Source organism: Capra hircus, chromosome 28, assembly GCF_001704415.2.
Source record: "Capra hircus breed San Clemente chromosome 28, ASM170441v1, whole genome shotgun sequence".
NCBI lineage: Eukaryota > Metazoa > Chordata > Mammalia > Artiodactyla > Bovidae > Capra > Capra hircus.
In genome coordinates, this window is record NC_030835.1 from 37,192,790 (window position 1) to 37,217,039 (window position 24,250).

At 44.5% G+C, this 24,250-nt stretch overlaps 1 protein-coding gene across 3 annotated transcripts in view; it reads right to left on the reverse strand.

Annotated features, from left to right (window-relative positions):
• The window catches only part of TBCE (tubulin folding cofactor E), an 86,287-nt gene that overhangs the window by 12,578 nt on the left and 49,459 nt on the right, over window positions 1-24,250 (reverse strand). For all 3 annotated transcript variants that reach the window (XM_005698988.3, XM_018042267.1, XM_005698990.3), the window contains 2 exons: window positions 8,435-8,620; window positions 3,739-3,827 (listed from right to left, as the gene is read on the reverse strand). In XM_005698988.3, coding sequence (XP_005699045.2) covers window positions 3,739-3,827; window positions 8,435-8,620 — 275 coding nt within the window. The remainder of the gene's footprint in view (window positions 1-3,738; window positions 3,828-8,434; window positions 8,621-24,250) is intronic.

Here is a 24,250-nt window from a genome sequence, read left to right on the forward strand (position 1 = left end):
GGGGAGCTGCTGACGTGGGCTGACCCAGGTCTTTTAAAAGGCCATTCTACTGCACTGCTAAGGGACACTCTGCAAGGAAACGAAGACAGAGCAGAAAGGGGAGGTGGGAGGCTCCCGAACCAGAGGGGCAGCAGAGGGAAGAGGCTGACAGGACTTGTCAATGGATTCAGATGAGACTTGAGAAAAAAGGAAGAGTTAAATTAACCCCGAGGGTTTGGGCTGGTGTCACTGGAACTGCCCTTTATGGAGAAAGACTACAGAGGAGCAGGTTTGAGGGGACATGTTCAACGTGAGATGACTGCAGACACCCCAGCAGAGGTAGCACACAGTGGACAGACAGGACTGGGACAGAGGCCGGAGTGCAGGAGCCTGGCAGCTACAGGCTGGACTGGCCTCATCAGGAGAGGCCGAGGGTCCAAGGTCTGAGCCTGGGGCGTGCTGACCTCTGGCACCTCAATCTGCCAGAGACTGAGAGGGGTCAGCAACAGAGGGAAAGAGAACCAGAACCAAAGAACGACGGCCCGCGGCCCAGGTGGTCCACTGGGTGCAGGCAGCATCTTGCTTTCTCACTGAAGGAAAAACCGAGCAGTCAGTAGCCGTGCTCCCTGGGGCGGGCCAACGGCTGTGAAACTTAGATCCCGATCAGCCTCAGCCCCAAACCCATTTTCTTATAGCCTCCAATGCAACAAGGCATCATTGCCCATGAAAGATGGAGAAAGTCACTTTTAATACAAATAGTGGCGTCCATCAACAGGGCTGGTTGGAGAGGAAAGACTTGCCAATGAGGAAGCTCCACAAGGAGGCAGGAAGAGGGGAAGGCAGGCGGAGGAAAGGCCCAGAAGGGGATGAACCCAGCCAGGCAGCAAATCAGAGGCTGTACCCTGCTCCAGCCGCTGTGGGTGTACTGAAGCCAGAGAGCTAAGGACGGTGTTCACGGTTTTAAATGGTTACATTTGAGGCGGTCATGGAAGCATCCACACAATTTCCCAGTTTGCTGGTTGGCCACAGGCCTAAGGTATTTATTCCTTGGCTCCTTAGGGGACAGCTTGCCAGTTCCTGACCTAAGGAGCTCTGAAAGAACAGAGTGCAGGAGGGCTTGGAAATAACACTCAGAACTCTGGGGGCAGGATTCTTACGCCCTGATGATAAGACACGGCGCAGAACGGTACTTGTTCATGCCCCAGGACTTGCTGCCACCAGAGTGGAAGTCAGTGGAGAAAGCAGCAGAGAAAAGCTGGGCCTCTGCCACTAGGAGAACAGCGGCCACCTGAAGGTGTCCATCCACATGGAAGGAGAAAGGGCCACAAGTGTGGGCCAGCTAGACACCACCCAGACACAGAGCATCCCCAGTCCCCCCGGCTCCTCCCCCAGCCACTTGGCCACCCACTCGCTCTGGGGGTCTCGAAGCCACCACAGGGGCAGTGGGGCTGACCCTGACGCGGGCCCTTCCTCCTGCCCCTGAACTGCAGCCCCTCACGCTGCCATGTCCCCACCGCTGCTCCACCCTAGACACGGACCCGCATGCAGCGGTTGGCCTGGGCGCTTTTTGTGACCAGTGGTTAAACCCCCACTGCCCTTCATTCTCATCAGTCCTGCTAACTCCGGGCCATCAGGCTGATTGGAAAGGGTTCATGTCCAGTCATTCTCCACTCGCTTGTGCTTTCCACTGTGTAGCTAGAATTATACATATTTCTACTAGCCTGTACAGAGCACAGCTGCTGCTGCTGCTGCTGCTAAGTCACTTCAGTTGTGTCCGACTCTGTGAGACCCTATAGACGGCAGCCCACCAGGCTCCCCTGTCCCTGGGATTCTCCAGGCAAGAACGCTGGAGTGGGTTGCCATTTCCTTCTGCAATGCATGAAAGTGAAAAGTGAAAGTGAAGTCGCTCAGTTGTGTCCAACTCTTCGAGACCCCATGGACTGCAGCCCACCAGGCTCCTCCGTCCGTGGGATTTTCCAAGCAAGAGTACTGGAGTGAGTTGCCACTTCCTTCTCCAACAAAGCACAGGGACCACCTGTATTCAGACTTCAGCTTGATATAGTGGCCCCACACCCATACATGCACGCACGCGTGCGCACACACATACACACACACACACACGAGCACACACACTTGAGCACACACAGTCCTGGGAGCTCAGTCACTCTCACTCCTGTGGACTCCCCAAGTTCAGAGACACCTCTTCCCAGCCAAGCTCTCCGATCCACCACCGTCAGCCCTGGCTCAGTGAAGGATCTGAGAGAAGGATCAGTCTAGAAACGATGACTGGATTAAACACACCAGGCAATCCTTCAACTTCGGGCGAGAATTCAATCAGTGAGTGCAAGGCATTCATCACTGGGTCTGCAAATATAGGCCATGACTTGATTATCTCAGCAAACCTCATTGCCTCATGTCTTGGGGGACATTCTTGCCCAGGAGAAAGTGGTATAAACAAGCAAGATGCTGACTGCCCAGCACACTGCTGACAACTCCAATCAGCTGACCTGCACACCCAAACCCCTCTGCTGACCAGAACTTTTCTGTGTGCTGAAAATGAGCCTTGAACCACCCAATTCCCAGTCTTCCGAAACCATTTAGGAGGAGGCCAGGCAGATTATAGAATGCGCCACGCACTTCCGTGGCACTTTGCTCCTTACCTAGCTCCATTCCACACCCACCTCAATGCCCGGACTCTGTTGCCTAACCTGCAGAGGGAACGACCGCATCTGGGGCAAAGGTGGGGTGGGGGCGCTACTCACGGGCAGAAAGGACCAGTGGTCGCAAGTCCCAGCAGGCCCCCAGCGCCAAGGGACTGCACCTCTGAAACCCTGGCTTGGGGAGCTATGCTTCAATTCCTATCACAAGGTAGGTAGCGTCAGAGTGGTTAGAAATATTTTGCTAAAAGAAAGTTCATCAGCCACCTCCTCAGTTGAGAGACCTATGAGCTGCTGTCTTTTGCATAAACTATTATGCAGAGATGAGGCAGGCTTAAGGAATTGAGAGAAGACCTTTTAAAGTTAGGGAAAGTCTATTTGACTTGCCACTCTTTTATTGGGAGCTTGTTAGGACTGTAGCAGATCCAAGAGGCACTTGAACCAGACTACACCCTACCAGACTACAAAGCGGGGCAAGTTTAATGATTTTTCTTCTAGGCTGACCTCTATTTTTAGGTGTGGGCATAAGAGAAACAGGGAGAAAAACAAAGAACACACAAGAGACAGATGACAAATTTGGAAAAGCTTGTTTTTGAGGTATGATTTCAAACCGCATTGCTGCATGAGCAGGAACCTTGATGAAGGAAAGATTTCCTTCCCTCCCTCTCAGGAAGGCCGTCAGGGCTTGTGCAGTGGCCCCAGGGCCCACCCAAGGCACCAGTCCCTCTCCGCGCCTTCCCTGCCGGCTCCCCAGGACGGCTCTCGCCCCACAGCCTGCTGCCGAGCCCTGGACCCTCCGTCTGTGCTCAAACAGGGGGCGGGCAGGGTGGTGGGCAATGGAGAGAAGCTGGTCCAGCCACGTCTGTCCCCCTGGAAGAAACCCTGTCCAGACACTCCCATTTTGCCTCTACCCGGTCCGGGTGAGTCACACACCCCACTTGAAAGCAAATGGTCTAGGAAGGCAATTTCCCCAAGTGGCGACAACCTCAGGTGGAACCGAGTCCCCGTTAGGAGAACGGACATCGGGTAGGGAACCAGGGTGTCTGGCTCAAGTGTCCAATCCAGCCCGACCCCAGTGACGAGTTCTCACTGGAAAGGATACTAGGACAAGCTTTGGCAATTCCTCCTTGGTCACCAGCACCATTTACTGCGCAGTTCCTCAAAGAAACGTCTTGCAACTTGCTCAGCTGACTGTATGAAAAACACAGAGTTCACATGCAGACATAAACATGTACGCTATCCATCGGCCCTTTAAAAAATTAAAAAGCGTTTTAGACACATAAAAAGGCATCAGAAATAACAGTATCCACTGCCCAACTTAAGAAATAAAGCCTTACTAAAAAAAAAAAAAAAAAAAGAAAGCATTACAAACATTATGCACAACACTGAAACCCTCTCGAGCCCCTTTCCATTGCCCTTTCCTCTCGCCCTCCACTCCCCACAGGGCACCAGGGCACTGGGGTCAGTGTTGGCTTAATCGTAAGCATTTCTTAATAGTTTTACTATTTTTTTATAGTTTATTATTTTACTCTCCTAACAGTTTTACTCTATTTCCATGTCCCTAAACAGTTATTGCAGTTTTGAATATTATAAAATTTGACATAAACGGTACCGTACAGCTTCCCTAGTGGCTCAGACGGCAAAGCGTCTGTCTGCAGTGCCGGAGACCCGGGATCGATCCCTGGGTCAGGAAGATCCCCTGGAGAAGGCAATGGCAGCCCATTCCAGTATTCTTGGCTGGAAAATCTCATGGACGGAGGAGCCTGGTGGGCTACAGTCCATGGGGTTGCGAAGAGTTGGACACGACTGAGCGACTTCACTTTCATTTTCCTGTGACTAACTTTCTTCCTCAACAATACCCTGTCCAGCACTGAGAGGGGACTACATGGACACATGCTCTGGAATGGACATGTTCACACCCGTGGTCTGTCACCAGAGAGAGAGACCGCAGTTGATTTATTTGCTCCTCTGGTGACAGGGAGATTATTCCCAACAGTGCTAAAGGGCACACTACTGTACACTTTTTGTACTCAGGTGGCAAAATCTCTCTAGGGATATAGCCTAGAGAGCATGTGTGTGCATCTTTAGCCTTTTTAGATACTCTCAGAAAGCACTCTTTTAAGTGTAGAGAATCTGGGTTCTGTTCATTCAAAGAGCCCAAGTGTTACAGCACCGCAGAGTGCTGAGAACACAGGACCTGGAGTCAGACTGCCTGCGCTCAGTCCTGACTCCACCCGCCTCTGGCCCTGGACGTGTGAACCTCTCTGCACCTCAGACGGCACATCCACACGCCCGTGAGCATGACGGCGTTACTCACAACGGCCACATGTACCGAGTGCCCACTGACCACGGAATAACGTGCGGTCAGTCCATATGACGGAGTGCTACTCAGTCTTAAAAAGGAAGGAACATTTGTGAACCTGGAAGACATCATGCTATGTGAAAGGGGCCAGTCACAAAAGGACACACACTGTATGCCTGTGTTTATACGAGGTACCTAGGTGAGGGTCGACCTCACGGACACGGAAGCAGGGCGGCGGCTGCCACGGGCTGCGGGAGGCAAAGATGTGCCGCCGTTGTTTAAAGGCTGCAAGGTGTCAGTCTGGGAAGAAGAGAAGGTCCTGCAGATGGACAGTGCTGCTGGTTACACAACAGTGGGCATGCACCTAACCCTCCGGAACCATACACTTAAAGTTAAGATGGGGATTTCCCTATTGGTCCAGTAGTTAAGAATCTGCCATGCAATTCAGGGGATGCAGGCTCAGTCCCTGGTCCAGGAACTAAGATCCCACATGCCTCAGAGCAACTAAGCTTATGCACCACAACTGAGTCTGTATACAGCAACAAAAAGATCCCACATGAGGCAACTAAGACCCGATGCAGCCAAATTAAAAAAAAACAACAGGTTAAAATGGTAAATTTTACATTATGTATACTTTAAAACTTTTATACGCTATCATTTAGTGGGTCGGTATTTGTGAAACCCTCAGAATACAGTGTGACATGCAGTAAGTCAGCTTATAAGCATTTATAAAAGTAAATATAAAACTGACAACTTCTGGGGGAATACTAAGACCAACCTGCAAGGCATGAGCTATCATAGTCGCAGAAGCTTGAGGGAAAGGCAGTAGCAAAGTCCTAGGGCATAGGCTGCCAAACTTTCTCAGTTCATGGGGCCCTTAGCATTTCAGTAATCTCCTGCAGTGCCCCGAGGCCAAAAGAAAGTACCATTTAGTGAGCAATTAGGACCAAACAAGTTTATAATTATTTATGTCCTGTCAAACTAGTGTCTGCTGGGCACTTCAAACCCCCTCCTTTTCCTGTTCCATGATGATTTTCAGGAGATACAGTACTTGCTTCTCTTTCAGCACAAGAGTGACCCCAAACCCAACTTTGCAGGTATGTGACGCCATGGAAGAGGAATATCGAGAAACTCAACTACCTGCAACTAGCAGTTCACACCATGTCCGGCAGATGTCACTGTTCCCCTTTAAAATGCAAACTATCCTGCTGGACCCGTGAGCTCATGTGGTGCCTGGAAGCTTAGGGATCCCGGTCTCAATTCAGACCTCAGTCAGAGCCACAGCCATCTCCAAAGAGAAACCATACACAGTGGTTTTCATTTGGTTTTGCTTCCCTCTTTATAAGTCTTTTCTCAGTGATGCAAACTCAAAGCTGGTCAGCTGGAATTATTAAGGAGATAATACAGTGGCTTAAAGTTGAGGTTGAGTTGAGTGGTTAAGACTCCACACTCTCGATGCAGGGGGCACAGGTTGATCCCACGTAAGATCCCATGCACAGCACAGCAAGGCCAAATGAAAAAAAAAAAAAGCAAGCATCACGCCAACAGTGATGCCTACCACTTGTAATTCCCAAGAGTTCTAACAGCTTAGGTATTACTTTGGAAATGAGGAAACGGAAGCTTAGAAACCAAAGAAGCTCTAACTGGCGTCAGGACTAGAAAGACAGTGGCTGAGCTGACATCTGAACCCAGCCTGACTGATTCCGACACTGGGTCCTTTCCAGAAAGACACTAGCTCATTAGTGAACACGTTGATATATATGCAAGCAGTAATCATTCACTAGAAATCTGAGTTGTGCAGCTGTTCATAAACCAGGGGAGAAAAATCTGTTGGCAATTTGTTAACACTCACAGTGCCCATGGTGTTCTCTGAAAGAGATCAACCCACAGGGGGAAAAAGTACCTCTTATGGTGTAAAAAAAATTTTTTTAATATTTGCATTTTAAATGGAAAAAATTAAGCAAGGAACCCTAACCCTATGAAGGATACAGTTCTGTTAGTGTTAGTCACTCAGCTGTGCCCAACTCGTTAGGATTCCACGGATGGCAGCCTGCCAGGCTCCTCTGTCCATGGAATTTTCCGGGCGAGAACACTAAAGTGAGTAGCCATTCCCTTCTCCAGGGGATCTTGCTGACTCAAGGATCAAACTCAGGTCTCCGGCACGCAGGCAGACTCCTTGCCATCTGAGCCAGCAGGGAAGCCCCGCAGTTCCATAAGTCAAGTTCGATAAAGCAAAAACCACCCACATTCGTTGTCTCTCAGTGGCGCAGTTAGTCACGACTCTCTCGTTCAAGGTATATTTTCTAAATCCTCAACAATGAATGTACATTGTTTGTAATTAACAGTCGAGTTACTGCTTTTTCAAAAATCTTGATTTCTTTCGTGTGTGTTTTTTTTAATGCTAAAAACCAGAGAAATGAATTTACTAGGAGTTCCTTCATGATCTAGTGGTTGGGACTCCCAGCTCTCGCAGTCATGGCCTAGGTTCAATCCCTGGTCAGGGATCTTAGATTCTGCAAGCCACAGGGTGTAGCCAAAATTTAAAAAAAAGGAAATGTATTTACTCTTCAACCTTGTGCCCATGTGCAGTTAAATTCTGTATCATGTTTAAATCACCATAATAATAATAATGAGAACAATAAAAAGATAGCAAAGAATTTAATTTTGAACAGAATCACAGTTTAACTCTTTCAGAGACTGAAGGTGTCAATAGCAGCAAATCTACTCTCCAGAGTGGCCACCAGGGGTCACTACTAGGACGCCTCATCCAGGTCAGGGTCACACATCACACACTGACCATCACTAAAGAAGCAAACCTGGGAAGTCGCACAAAACCACACAGTTGTGCATGGCTTTGTGTGAATATTAGCTTCTACTCTGGTTCACATGGTGCATCAGAATAAGCAATGAGGCTTTCTGAAGAGCATCACTGTGTTCAAAGAGTTTGAAAGTGCAGGGAAAGTTCAAACACAGCACTTTCAAAATGCATTTAGTGCCCCTTAGACACAGTCACTTTGGGGTACATTTTAAAAGCAAGACCCCATGGTATTGCGATCCAGTAGGTCTGGGATGGGACCCAGAATTCGGCATGTTTCAAAAGCAGCCCAGGTGATGACTGTGTGCAGAGACGGGAACTACTGGGTTTTAGAAGGTGCCATCGTGCTACACGGCACAGGTAACAAAGTAGACTTCTGTTTCCATTCCTGACTCATCAAATGTCCAACCTCAGCTCCTTAATAATTAGTCAATAAAGTACAGTATGGTATAAATAACAACGGGCAAATCAATGTTTATCTTTCAATCTAGAAAAGTCCTGGGCTAAAATAAGAACTTTAATTTCCCCTAAATATTCAATCCTTGGATCCCTCTGACTGCAATTTGCTGATGTGCAGAAAAGAGACCCGCTTGGGAGCAAAGTTCTCAGCACTGACACACAGTCAAGTGAACTTAAATCCTAAACTGTCAAAGTCAGCTCTACCATATCAGTTTCACTTACCTTTGCTGTTTTATAACAGAGTCAAAACCAATGGTTTCTACAGGCTTATTTCCAATTATAACAATCTGCTCCGTCTCCTCTTCCTTTGGTTCATCTTCTAGCACATAGCGGTTCTTAATTGCAGTGAGAAAGTCTACTCCAAAATTTACTTTGTTTGGACGAATGAAGGATCCGGCTGTTGGGTGCCTGGAAATGGAGATAAACAGAACAGAGAGAATATCATCTGTGGGGATATTTAAATAAGATCACACGCACAAAAATCCTTTATAAACTGTCAGTCTGCCACAAATGTAAAATGTCTGCGTTTACAAATATATTAGCAAATAAAAGCAATTAAACAATTTTTAAAAAGAAGGAGAAAGCAAGTATCATCCACCAAGAATGGCCATAAGGCAATGTTCTGAAGGTTTTCAAAATTTTCCGTATGCTAAAAAAGGAAAAACAGCATAAAAGGGAATATTTTTTTAAAAGTGTAATTGATACAACTGATCATAAAGCATTGAGAGCTGATGCAAGCAGGTAAAATCCCAATAGATAAACAGATAAGAAATACAGAACAGATAATTCATAAAACAGGAAAGAGTATTAAAACCATGGGGAAAAGTTTCACCTTGCTAATGATTAAGAAATGCAAACTTGGGGCTTCCCTGGTGGCTCAGTGGTAAAGAATCCTCCTGCCAATGTAGGAGACACGGGTTCGGTCCCTGGCCTGGGAAGACCCCATATGCTGCAGGGCAACAAAGCCCATGCTCCACAACTGCTGAGCCTGTGCTCGAGAGCCCACAAGCCACAGCTACTGAGCCCCCATGGCACAACCATTAAAGCCTGCACGCCTAGAGCCCACGCTCCACACCAGGAGAAGCCACAGCAATGAGAAGCCCATGTAAATAACTAGAGAGTGCCCGCCCCGCGCCGCTGCAACGAGAGAAGACGCTCATGGCGCAACAAACACCCAGCACAGCCCAAATTTAAAATTTAAAAAACGCAAATTCAAACAATGAAACTGTTTTCAATAAAACTGGCAAAAAATAAAGTCCTAACATGCAAAGCCTGCAAGGTTGAGTTAGTGTTTGAGTGTATAATCATACCCCTGGGAATCCGTCAGCAGGCAAAAATTTAAAAATAAAACAAAACTGCATTTACAAAGATTCTATATAATAGCATTTTTTAAAACTGAGGAATTCAGGAAACCATAAAAATGTCCAGCTGGACAGGAACTATTAAGTAAACCAGATAGATAAGGTCATTAAAGTATTCTAGCTGTAATACTTAAGAAAACTACTTACAGAATAATGCTGAGATTTCTAAAAACTGTTCCAAATTGTACATGACAGAACTACAGAAGAATCTTCTATGGCTAGACAAAGATTCAATAAGGACACAAAAAAATGAAAACACTTGTAGATAACAGGATTACATACAAAACGTTTTGAATTATAACCTGAACTAAATGAAAGTTCAAATATGGGGATAAAATTAGAGCATGAATATTCTACATTCTACAGAAGTATAAGATATTCTAGCATAATTAATATTTACCACCATTTATATATTTTATATAAATTTATATTTACCATAATTTACATAATTTTAAATTATAAAATTGTTTTATAGCAATTTTAGCAATAATTTCAAGAAGAATTTAATAAAAATATTAATCATATTGCCATATGTAAGGACTATTGTCAGGCTTTTCAAGACACTCAAAACAGATCTTTAGACACATTACATTTCACCATCAGCACTGGATCATGGCAACAAGACCTAACTTTCAGGGAAATCCAAGTATGCCTATAAAACGGCTGAAAATGGTAGTATCATTTGATCACAGTAGACAATAAATGATGAAATACACGAATCGCCAAAAATTGTACAATAAACATTATTTTGGCTTATGCCCTTTAACTCTTAGAGAAATCAAACTTCCCTAAAAATCACCAGAATTAAAGGGGATGAAATACTACTGACAATAAATTTTGTCCATGTAAACATATACACATTTTTTTCTAGAATGTGGCTCTAGAGAGATTACCAGATTGTGAAAGGTATTTGTAACCCCAGAGTCAGAATGATGCCTCACGGAAAAAGTGGCCCCGAGGTCGTGAGAACCCCAGAGAGGGCAGTGTCCCGGAAGGCGATGGAGACTGGACAATTGCGTCCAGGGCTTCTGGGCACAGAATCTAGCAACTGGACAATAACCCTGAAAGAAGTAGCCGGGGTGGGGCCGTGAGGTGAGTTCCAGCGGGAGGAGACTGGCCTGAGATTACTCTCACACCGAGGAGTTTTATTGGAAAGGGGAGATGTTTTAAGATCGGACAAGGCGTGAAACTTACATGCTGATCAAGATAACCCTACAAAGAGGGGGAAACTGTTGATGCAGGAAATTAAATTCTCTGTTGCAGCAATATCACGCTCTGAATCTGTGTTGTCTGCTGGGGTATCAGAGGATCACTGTCTACTAGATGCTCCCTAGGAAATATTTCAGTTTTTTGTTTTCTCACATCTTTTTTCATTGCGGTAAAAATCACATAATATAAAACATACTATTTTAACAAATTTAACTGTACACAACATTCACACTGTTGGATACCTCTCACCATCACCAATCTCCCGGATTTTTGACCTTCCTAAATTGAACCTTTCGGGGTGGCAATGAGGAAATGCCCCTCGTCCAAGGTAAGGAGGAGCGGCTGCGCTGTGCTGCAGCAGCCGTGAAAAGATACCCAATATCCAAGGTAAGAGAAACCCAAGTAAGATGGTAAGTGTTGCAAGAGGGCATCAGAGAGGGCAGACACACTGAAACCATAATCATAGAAAACTAGTCAATCTAATCACACTAGGAACACAGCCTTGTCTAACTCAATGAAACTAAGCCATGCCCTGTGGGGCCACCCAAGATGGGCGGGTCATGGTGGAGAGGTCTGACAGAATGTGGTCCACTGGAGAAGGGAATGGCAAGCCACTTCAGTATTCTTGCCTCGAGAACCCCATGAACAGTATGAAAAGGCAAAATGATACGACACTGAAAGAGGAACTCCTTAGGTCAGTAGGTGCCCAATATGCTACTGGAGATCAGTGGAGAAATAACTCCAGAAAGAATGAAGGGATGGAGCCAAAGCAAAATCAATACGCAGTTGTGGATGTGACTGGTGACAGAAGCAAGGTCCGATGCTATAAAGAGCAATACTGCACAGGAACCTGGAATGTTAGGTCCATGAATCAAGGCAAATTGGAAGTGGTCAAACAAGAGATGGCAAGGGTGAACATCGACATTCTAGGAATCAGCGAACTCAAATGGACTGGAATGGGTGAATTTAACTCAGATGACCATTATATCTACTCCTGTGGGCAGGAATTTCTTAGAAGAAATGGAGCAGCCATCATGGTCAACAAAAGAGTCTGAAATGCAGTACTTGGATGCAATCTCAAAAACAACAGAATGATCTCTGTTTGTTTCCAAGGCAAACCATTCAATATTACCATAATCCAAGTCTATGCCCCAACCAGTAACACTGAAGAAGCTGAAGTTGAATGGTTCTATGAAGACCTACAAGACCTTTTAGAACTAACACCCAAAAAAGATGTCCTTTTCATTATAAGGGACTGGAATGCAAAAGTAGGAAGTCAAGAAACACCTGGAGTAACAGGCAAATTTGGCCTTGGAATACGGAATGAAGCAGGGAAAAGACTAATAGAGTTTGCCGAGAGAATGCACTGGTCATAGCAAACACCCTCTTCCAACAACACAAGAGAAGACTCTACACATGGACATCACCAGATGGTCAACACCGAAATCAGACTGATTATATTCTCTGCAGCCAAAGATGGAGAAACTCTATACAGTCAAAAAAAAAAAAAAAACAAGACCAGGATCTGACTGTGGCTCAGATCATGAACTCCTTATTACCAAATTCAGACTTAAATTGAAGAAAGCAGGGAAAACCACTAAACCATTCAGGTATGACCGAAATCAAATCCCTTTTGATTATACAGTGGACGTGAGAAATAGATTTAAGGGCCTAGATCTGATAGATAGAGTGCCTGATGAACTATGGACTGAGGTTCGTGACATTGTACAGGAGACAGGCATCAAGACCATCCCCATGGACAACAAATGCAAAAAAGCAAAATGGCTGTCTGGGGAGGCCTTACAAACAGCTGTGAAAAGAAGAGAAGCGAAAAGCAAAGGAGAAAAGGAAAGATACAAGCATCTGAATGCAGAGTGCCAAAAAATAGCAAGGAGAGATAAGAAAGCCTTCCTCAGATATCAATGCAAAGAAATAGAGGAAAAAAACAGAATGGGAAAGACTAGAGATCTCTTCAAGAAAATCAGAGGTACCAAGGGAACATTTCATGGAAAGATGGGCTCAATAAAGGACAGAAATGGTATGGACCTGACAGAAGCAGAAGATATTAAGAAGAGGTGGCAAGAATACACAGAAGAACTGTACAAAAAAGATCTTCACGATCAAGATAATCACAATGGTGTGATCACTCACTTAGAGCCAGACATTCTGGAATGTGAAGTCAAGTGGGCCTTAGAAAGCATCACTATGAACAAAGCTAGTGGAGGTGATGGAATTCCAGTGGAGCTATTTCAAATCCTGAAAGATGCTGCTGTGAAAGTGCTGCACTCAATATGCCAACAAATTTGGAAAACTCAGCTGTGGCCACAGCACTGGAAAAGATCAGTTTTCATTCCAATCCCAAAGACAGGCAATGCCAAAGAATGCTCAAACTACCGCACAATTGCACTCATCTCACACGCTAGTAAAGTGATGCTCAAAATTCTCCAAGCTAGGCTTCAGCAATACGTGAACCATGAACTTCCAGATGTTCAAGCTGGTTTTAGAAAAGGCAGAGGAACCAGAGATCAAATTGCCAACATCCAGTGGATCATCGAAAAAGCAAGAGAGTTCCAGAAAAACATCTACTTCTGCATTATTGATATGCCAAAGCCTTTGACTGTGTGGATCACAATAAACTGTGGAAAATTCTGAAAGAGATGGGAATACCAGACCACCTGACCTGCCTCTTGAGAAACCTATATGCAGGTCAGGAAGCAACAGTTAGAACTGGACATGGCACAACAGACTGGTTCCAAATAGGAAAAGGAGTACGTCAAGGCTGTCTATTGTCACCCTGTTATTTAACTTATATGCAGAGTACATCATGAGAAACGCTGGGCTGGAAGAAGCACAGGCTGGAATCAAGATTGCCGGGAGAAATATCAATAACCTCAGATATGCAGATGACACCACCCTTATGGCAGAAAGTGAAGAGGAACTCAAAAGCCTCTTGATGAAAGTGAAAGAGGAGAGTGAAAGAGTTGGCTTAAAGCTCAACATTCAGAAAACTAAGATCATGGCATCTGGTCCCATCACTTCATGGCAAATAGGTGGAGAAACACTGGAAACAGTGTCAGACTTTATTTTTCTGGGCTCCAAAATAACTGCAGATGGTGACTGCAGCCATAAAATTAAAAGACGCTTGCTCCTTGGAAGAAAAGTTATGACCAACCTAGATAGCATATTCAAAAGCAGAGACATTACTTTGCTGACTAAGGTCCGTCTAGTCAAGGCTATGGTTTTTCCTGTGGTCATGTATGGATGTGAGAGTTGGACTGTGAAGAAAGCTGAGCATCGAAGAACTGATGCTTTTGAACTGTGGTGCTGGAAAAGACTCTTGAGAGTCCCTTGGACTGCAAGGAGATCCAACCAGTCCATTCTGAAGGAGATCAGCCCTGGGATTTCTTTAGAAGGAATGATGCTAAAGCTGAAACTCCAGTACTTTGGCCACCTCACGCAAAGAGTTGACTCATTAGAAAAGACTTTGATGTTGGGAGGGATTGAGGGCAGGAGGAGAAAAGGACGACAGAGGATGAGATGGCTGGATGGCATCACTGACTCGATGGACGTGAGTCTGAGTGAACTCTGGGAGTTGGTGATGGACAGGGAGGCCTGGCATGCTGCGATTCATGGGGTCGCAAAGAGTTGGACACGACTGAGCGACTGAACTGAACTGAAAATCACTGCAGATGGTAACTGCAGCCATGAAATTTAAAGACGCTTGTTCCTTGGAAGAAAAGCTATGATGAACCTAGACAGCATATTAAAAAGCAGAGACATTACTTTGCCAACGAAGGTCTGTCTAGTCAAAGCTATGGCTTTTCCAGTAGTCATGTATGGATGTAAGAGTTGGACTGTAAAGAAAGCTGAGCGTCAAAGAATTGATGCTTTTGAACTGTGGTGTTGGAGAAAACCTTGAGGGTCCCTTGGACTGCAAGGAGATCAAACCACTCAATCCTAAAGGAAATCAGTCCTGAATATTCACTGGAAGGACTGATGTTGAAGCTGAAACTACAATACTTTGGCCACCTGATGCAAAGAACCGACTACTTGGAAAAGACCGTGATGCTGGGAAAGACTGAAGGCAGGAGAAGGGGATGACAGAGGATGAGATGGTTGGATAACATCACCAACTGAATGGACATGAGTTTGAGCCAACTCTTGGAGTTGGTGATGGACAGGGAAGCCTGGTGTGCTTCAGTCCATGAGATCACAAAGTGTTGGACATGACTGAGCGACTGAACTGTTAGAAAGGATCCTAGTGTGAAGAACACAGTCCTGTCTCAATAAAACACATTTTTATCACTTGGCTAAGGAGATTAAACATAGCTAGCCTCATTTTTAAAGGTTCAAAGGAATCTACCTAAGAGATGATCTAATGCAGGACTTCTCAAACTCAACCCAACCAGTCAGTCACTTGGAAAGCTCATTAGAACCCACCTTGGGATGCACACTCAGTGGTACTGGGCTGCAGCCAGGGGATTCTGATGCAGAGCGCCCTCAGCTCCCACTTTAAGAAACTCATCTAATTCAATCCCATTTCAGTTGGAGATACTGGGATCACCATCACTGAGGTACACAAGCTGTGCTTGTGCTAAGCTGCTTCAGTCATGTCCAACTCTTGGCAACGCCATGGATGGTAGGTCACCACGCTCCTCTGTCCATGGGACTCTCCAGGCAAGAATACTGGAGTGGGTTGCTGTGCTCTCTTCCAGGGAACCTTCCAGAGAGGTGCACAGCCAAGACCACGTGGAGTCCTGATGACTAGTGCACTATTCCTACATCTCTGTCTCTACTCTCCTCACTACCACAAATTTTAGTAGTTAGTAGATCTGTTAGTAGGTATTATTATTTAATGCTGTTTAGTAAAGAAATAAAACAAGCACTTTAGTAATAAATGAGAAAACAACAACGCAAAACAAATGCCATGGTTTTCATTTCTGTCCTAAATTTATACTTTAAAAAACTGTGGTAATGAACAATTCCACAGTATAGTCAAAGCTATAGTTTTTCCAGTAGTCATGTGTGGATATGAGCTGGACCATAAAGAAGGCTGAGCACCAAAGAATTGATGCTTTCGAACTGTGATATTGGAGACGACTCTAGAGAGCCCCTTGGACTGCAAGGAGATCAAACTAGTCAATCCTAAAGGAAATCAACCCTGAGTATTCACTGAAGGACTGATGCTGAAACTGAAGCTCCAGTGCTCTGGACACCTGATGCAAGGAACCGACTCATCAGAAAAGACCCTGAAGCTGGGAAAGGTTGAAGCTAGGAGGAAAAGGGGACAACCGAGGATGACATGGTTGGATGGGATCATCATCTCAACGAACATGAGTTTGAGCAAGCTCCGGGAGATGGTGAAGGACAGTGAAGCCTGGCGTGCTGCAGTCCATGGGGTTGCAAAGAGTTGGATACAACTGAGCGACTTAACAACAACGAACAGTTCAAGACTAGACCTTTATTAGAGCTTAGGTTTGGCTGCAGGCAGAGGAAAGGAGTCAGCAATGGTGTTGGATGGTTGCAAAGCAGAAGCTATGCGTTTTTCAGATCAAGGTCAGTATCCTCTGCAACATTCCTGGCAGGTCTCTCAGAAAACAAAACAGTGCTGCAATACTGAAAAATACCAGCTGAATGAGTGCCCATCAATAACCATACATCTCCAAAGGTGAACGAGTAATTCGTAAAGATTCCACAGGAAAACTATCAAGATGTTGCATCTGAACTCTGAGAGCCTGAACCCTGTCTAAAGAGAAAATATTGGGGAGGGGAAGGAGTGAAGCGGGGACAGCACAAAATTCTTTTCTTATAAACACTCAGCATGTTCAAGGTCCTGCCTCCTTCTGCCCAACAATTACAGGATGCAGGTAGCAAAATTCACATCCTGACCCTTGCAGAAACAGAAGACTCTCACAGAGCACTGTGATCAAGGTTAGGTCTGCCCACCAGAGTTCTCAGATGAAATTCAGGTGCCCAATTAAACCTGGGTTTCAGACAATTGTTTTTCAATTGAATTTCAATTGTTTTCTGCATTTTTATTCAGTATGATGCATGTCCCATGCTTACACTAAAAAATGATTCACTGCTTATCTGAAATCCAAATTTCACTATGAGTTTTCTGTTTTTATTTAGTGAAACAAGCAACTCTACTCAAAGGTAAAGGGAGACCAACAGAGCCCAGAAGTCCCAGAGTAAACAGTTTTTTAAAACTGGGGATGGTTTAAATGCCGAGTGCTGGGAAAGACTGGGTCCCTGGGGAGTATCAGCTAAATGTTGATCTTGATACCTTGCTTGTTTCAAGCTTGCCCAGAGCCTTCTCACCAAGACTGCATAACTAACATTCACCCTGAGAGAACTATTCACTCATTTAACATATACAGAGATTTGACCTGGTGAACTCATTTTCCCAGCAGGGGAGGAAAAAAAAAGGCCACTAGATAGGCATCTTTTTACACATTCCTTCTGATCCTCACAATTTCTATTTTGCCCTGATTCATGGAAAGGTTCCGAAAACAAAACCTCTCTCTTTACCTTTTACGGAGATTCACCCTACCGGTAATCTATCAGCACACTTAGTGATTATTTTAAACATTCTTCTGTCACTTCACACCACATGCTCAGTCGTTCAGTTGTGTCCAACTCTTTGCAGCCCCATGGCCTATAGCCTATAGAATCCTATATCCATGGGATTTTCCAGGCAAGGACATTGGAGCAGGTTGCCATTTCCTATTCCAGGGGATTTTCCCAACCCAGGGATCAAACCCATGTCTCTTATGTCTCCTGCATTGGCAGACGCATTCTTTACCACAGGCACCACCATGGAAACACTTTATACCATACCAGGAGAATATTTTACTTATTTTTCAATTAATTTTTATTGCAATATAGTTGCTTTACAGTGTATACAGTCAATCCTCATTCGGTTCAGTTCAGTGGCTCAGTCTTTGCAACCCCATGAACCGCAGCACGCCAGGCCTCCTTGTCCATCACCAACTCCCGGAGTTCACTCAGACTCATGTCCATTGAGTCGGTGATGCCATCCAGCCATCTCATCCTCTGTCGTCCCCTTCTCCTCCTGCCCACAATCCCTCCCAGCATCAGAGTCTTTTCCAATGAGTCAACTCTTTGCGTGAGGTGGCCAAAGTATGGGAGTTTCAGCTTCAACATCAGTCCTTCCAATGAACACCCAGGACTGATCTCCTTTAGGATGGACTGGCTGGATCTCCTTGCAGTCCAAGGGACTCTCAAGAGTCTTCTCCAGCACCACAGTTCAAAAGCATCAATTCTTTGGCGCTCAGCCTTCTTCACAGTCCAACTCTCACATCCATACATGACCACAGGAAAAACCATAGCCTTGACTAGACGGACCTTAGTTGGCAAAGTAATGTCTCTGCTTTTGAATATGCTATCTAGGTTGGTCATAACTTTCCTTCCAAGGAGTAAGCGTCTTTTAATTTCATGGCTGCAATCACCATCTGAAGTGATTTTGGAGCCCCCAAAAATAAAGTCTGACATTGTTTCCACTGTTTCTCCATCTATTTGCCATGAAGTGATGGGACCGAATGCCACGATCTTCGTTTTCTGAATGTTGAGCTTTAAGCCAACTTTTTTATTCTACTCTTTCACTTTCATCAAGAGGCTTTTGAGTTCCTCTTCACTTTCTGCCTTAAGGGTGGTGTCATCTGCATATCTGAGGTTATTGATATTTCTCCCGGTAATCTTGATTCCAGCCTGTGCTTCTTCCAGCCCAGCGTTTCTCATGATGTACTCTGCATATAAGTCAAATAAGCAGGGTGACAATAGACAGCCTTGACGTACTCCTTTTCCTATTTGGAACCAGTCTGTTGTGCCATGTCCAGTTCTAACTGTTGTTTCCTGATCTGCATATGGTTTCTCAAGAGGCAGATCAGGTGGTCTGGTATTCCCATCTCTTTCAGAATTTTCCATAGTTTATTGTGATCCACATAGTCAAAGGCTTTGGCATAGTCAATAAAACAGAAATAGATGCTTTTCTGGAACTCTCTTGCTTTTTCCATGATCCAGCAGATGTTGGCAATTTGATCTCTGGTTCCTCTGCCTTTTCTAAAACCAGCTTGAACATCTGGAAGTTCACAGTTCACATACTACTGAAGCCTGGCTTGGAGAATTTTGAGCATTACTTTACTACTGGCGTGTGAGATGAGTGCAATTGTGCGGTAGTTTGAGCATTCTTTGGCATTGCCTGTCTTTGGGATTGGAATGAAAACTGATCTTTTCCAGTCCTGTGGTCACTGCTGAGTTTTCCAAAATTGCTGGCATTTTGAGTGCAGCACTTTCACAGCATCATCTTCCAAGATTTGAAATAGCTCAACTGGAATTCCATCACCTCCACTAGCTTTGTTCATAGTGATGCTTTCCAAGGCCCACTTGACTTCACATGCCAGGATGTCTGGCTCTGAGTGAGTGATCACACCATCGTGATTATCTTGATCGTGAAGATCTTTTTTGTACAGTTCTTCTGTGTATTCTTGCCACCTCTTCTTAATATCTTCTGCTTCTGTAAGGTCCATACCTTTTCTGTCCTTTATTGAGCCCATCTTTCCATGAAATGTTCCCTTGGTATCTCTAATTTTCTTGAAGAGATCTCTAGTCTTTCCCATTTTGTTGTTTTCCTCTATTTCTTTGCACTGATTGCTGAGGAAGGCTTTCTTATCTCTCCTTGCTATTTTTTGGCACTCTGCATTCAGATACTTGTATCTTTCCTTTTCTCTTTTGCTTTTTGCTTCTCTTCTTTTCACAGCTGTTTGTAAGGCCTCCTCAGACAGCCATTTTGCTTTTCTGCATTTCTTTTCCATGGAGATGGTCTTGATGCCTGTCTCCTGTACAGTGTCACGAACCTCAGTCCATAGTTCATCAGGCACTCTATCTATCAGATCTAGGCCCTTAAATCTGTTTCTCACTTCCACTGTATAATCATAAGGGATTTGATTTCGGTCATACCTGAATGGTCGAGTGGTTTTCCCTACTTTCTTCAATTTAAGTCTGAATTTGGCAATAAAGAGTTCATGATCTGAGTCACAGTCAGCTCCTGGTCTTGTTTTTGCTGACTGTATAGAGCTTCTCCATTTTTGGCTGCAAAGAATATAATCAATCCGATTTCACCGTTGACCATCTGGTGATGTCCATGTGTAGAGTCTTCTCTTGAGTTGTTGGAAGAGGGTGCTTGCTATGACCAGTATGTTTTCTCGGCAAACCTCTATTAGTCTTTGCCCTGCTTTATTCTGTATTCCAAGGCCAAATTTGCCTGTTACCCCAGGTGTTTCTTGACTTCCTGCTTTTGCATTCCGTCCCTTATAATGAAAAGGACATCTTTTTTGGGTGTTAGTTCTAAAAGGTCTTGTAGGTCTTCATAGAACCATTCAACTTCAGCTTCTTCAGTGTTACTGGTTGGGGCATAGACTTGGATTACTGTGATACCCAATGGTTTGCCTCGAAAACGAACAGAGATTATTAGTTATCTATTTTATACAGAGTATCAATAGTGTTGCTGCTGCTGCTGCTAAGTCGCTTCAGTCGTGTCCGACTCTGTGCGACCCCATAGACAGCAGCCCACCAGGCTCTCCCATCCCTGGGATTCTCCAGGCAAGAACACTGGAGTGGGCTGCCATTTCCTTCTCCAATGCATGAAAGTGAAAAGTCAAAGTCAAGTTGCTCAGTCATGCCCGACTCTTCGCGACCCCATGGACTGCAGCCCCAGGCTCCTCCGCCCATGGGATTTTCCAGGCAAGAGTACTGGAGTGGGGTGCCATTGCCCTCTCCAATCAATAGTGTATATATGTCAATCTCCATCTCCCAGTTCATCCCAGTCCCTAAGAAGAATATTTTATACCGATTTATTCATGCTCATTCAAGAACTTCAAAATACTTCATGACAATCTTAGGCTACACACAGTAAATCAAGGGGCTTCCATTTGTTAAGTTAGCCGGTATCATGGATAAAGTTTGAGACACCATGTCCCCTCTGATGCCAAGTATAAATTCTATTCATGGTGTTGAAGAACACATTTTAAAATTTCTTGATCACCAGAAAAGAGAAATCATATAATTACCTAGAAAGCGAACATTTTCAATAACAGCTGAGGGTAGAATACTGACCCAAACAGTTCTAAGAGTTTAGAGTATAGGTTGTTTAGGTTGAGAAAAAAGCACTGGAAATCCAGACACAAGGTACAGAGAACTTCAAGCTTCATCACCTTAACTGAACCACTCAATTCCTCAAAAGACAAGAGATGGAGAAAATGAAGCACCCGAGACAGACAGTGATGACTGGTTCACGGCTGTACATTTGGGGTAAACCTGTATTCTACTACTGTACACTGGAAAAGTCACAAATACTAATTATGGGCACTTACTATTATAAACAAGAGACTGCCATATTTACCTTAGGTTATACAGAAATCAAACTGAAACTAAACATGACATGAAATTACCAGCACCCACGCTGAGAGGGAAGAAAACACGGAAGAATGCATGCCCTGAGCTGGGCTTTGAACACCACCCTATCTGTTCCCAAGGTCTGCCCTCAAGCGGCAGGGTGTCACCCCAGCAACCTGAGATGCTGGGGAGACTCAAGAAGCAGGCGGTTTCCAAACACCCAATTCAATATACCCTGATATCCTGCTTACAGTGCAGAGGCCAGCAAACCAGTCTTCACAAGACACGTGTGAAAGCACGTAACTGCATGTCTAACACGCTGGTGGCCACTCGATATTAACACATGCTTCTGAAGAGATGGAGATTTGAGTTCTGCTATCGAGAGGTCAACTTCTGATTCACTTGCCTCATTTAAAATGGGTACACCAGCTTTTTTGCCATTTACCTATTTCACAAGTCTAAGATGAGAACATTTATCATCTGGCAACGTTAAACTGCTCTGGCTTCATGAAAACAGCATCAAAGCATTAAAATGCTTACTGCGTTTAAAAAAAAACAAAACTGTAATTATGGTTTTCCAAGTAAAATTTGAAATATGAAGGAAGACTCCAATAAAGTTAGTACGAGATCTGAATTAACTTAATAACAAGTACATGTGATATAATCTATTTTGTCTGATTTAGAGATTCCAAGATACTGACATAATCTTTACTAGTTGAAGCCATGTTCAAATGAATATTAACATCAGTATTAACAACTATAAAGGAAAAGGTCATTCCTTTAGTTTAGATCACTGGATATCCACCATATCAGACCCAATGCACCCTATTACACTGCCCCCAAAACAACATGAAATGGAATTACCTACCCATATAGGATTTCAAAGTCAAGAAAAATGCCCATTTCACTGAAACAAAAGTAACTTATAATCAGATAATATGTATTTCAACATGTAGATGCTCAGGCAAGGCTATAACTAGGAGACACTAAAAAACAAGGAGATGCTTATTTCAAGAGTAAGAACTGAAACACCAAGTCCACACCCTTCAGCACTTCAGGGCAAATCCCACATCTGCCAGGACTGATCTTCACTGTACTACTCAGAGACTGAAAATGTCATCACATCCAGAGACCACTAAGGACATGCAGCCATGGATGATTTGGGAGGTGCTGGAGCAGGCTCCACAGGAAGCACTCCCTCAACGGAGGCTGCACGAGGGCATGGTCCAGGTAAGGCATCTATAGGCCCGGCTAAGAAATTTCTATTTCCACACCTTTCTAAACACATAAATTGCTCCCTTCATCTCCATAAACTCTTGACAGATTCTGAGCCGGCCTTGTGACATATGTGTCATCACCACTGGCCTCTAGGAATATGCCAATTCTTCTATCCTGACTTTTCAAAATTACAGACTGCTGAACTAGCCAACAGTTTGCAATTATCTAATTCTGACCTTCATTTTAGAGGTCAGTAAAGTTAGATTTGCTTAGGGTTCTAAAGATTGTTAAAACCAACGCATGAAGCTGCTTGATTTCCAGGAATGTGCTCACTGTACAACATTTAAACAATGATAAGTTTAATATTCCCCTTCACAGATCATAGCCTTTCCGTGGTGAAGGGGCTTGCGTAACTCAATGAAGCTATGAGCCATGTTGTGCAGGGCCACCCAAGACGGACAGGTGACAGGGAAGAGCTCTGACAAAACATGGTCCACTGGAGGAGGAAATGGCAAACTACTTCAGGATTCTTGCTGCAAGAACCTCATGAACAGTATAAAAAAGGAAAAAGATATGACACCGTAAAATGAGTCCCCCAGGTTGGAAGGTGTCCAATATGCTACTGGGAAACAGCAGATGGAAATTACTAATGTCTCCAGAAAGAATAAAGCAGCTGGGCCAAAGCAGAAATGATGCTCAGTTATTGATGTGTCTGGTGGTGAAAGTAAAGTCTGATGCTATAAAGAACATTACTGCACAGAAACCTGGAATAGTTAGGCCCATGAATTAAAGTAAATTGGACGTCAACCAGGAGATGACATGAGTGAACATCGACTTCTTAGCAATCAGTGAACTAAAATGGATGGGAATGGGCGAATTTAATTCAGATGACCATTATATCTACTACAGTGGGCAAGATTCCCTTAGAAGAAATAGAGTACCCATCAGAGTAAACGAAAGAGTCCAAAACGCAGTACTTGGGTACAATTTCAAAAACGACAAACCATTCAGTATCACAGTAATCTAAGCCTATGCTCCAACCACCAAGGGCAAAGAAGCTGAAGTTAAACAGTTCAGCTACAGCTCAGCTATAGCTAAAGACCTACAAGAACTTCTAGAATGAACACACAAAAAAAGACGTCCTTTTCATCATAGGGGAATGGAATGCAAAGGCAGGAAGTCAAAAGATACCTGGAGGAACAGGCAAGTTTGGCCTTGGAGTACAAAAGGAAGGTGGGTAAAGGCTAACAGAGCTTTGCTAAGAGAATACACTGGTCATAGAAAACAGCTTCTTTCAACAACACAAGAGATGACTCTACACGTAGACATTACGAGATGGTCAATACAAAATTAGACTGATTATGTTCTTTGCAGCCAAAAACAGAGAAGCTCTACACAGTCAGCAAGAAAAAAAAAAAGACCTCGAGCAACTGCAGCTCAGATCGTCAGCTCCTCACTGAAAAATCCAGGCTTAAATTGAAGACAGTAGGGACAACTGGAGAAGGCGATGGCACCCCACTCCAGTCCTCTTGCCTGGAAAAATCCCATGAATGGAGGAGCCTGGTGGGCTACAGTCCACGGGGTCTCGAAGAGTCGGACACGACTGAGCGACTTCACTTTCACTTTTCACTTTCCTGCACTGGAGAAGGAAATGGCAACCCACTCCAGTGTTCCTGCCTGGAGAATCCCAGGGACGGGGGAGCCTAGTGGGCTGCCATCTATGGGGTCACAGAGTCGGACACGACTGATGCGACTTAGCAGCAGCAGGGACAACCACTAGACCATTCAGGTATGATGAATCAGACCCCTTATGGTTATATAGTGGATGTGATAAACA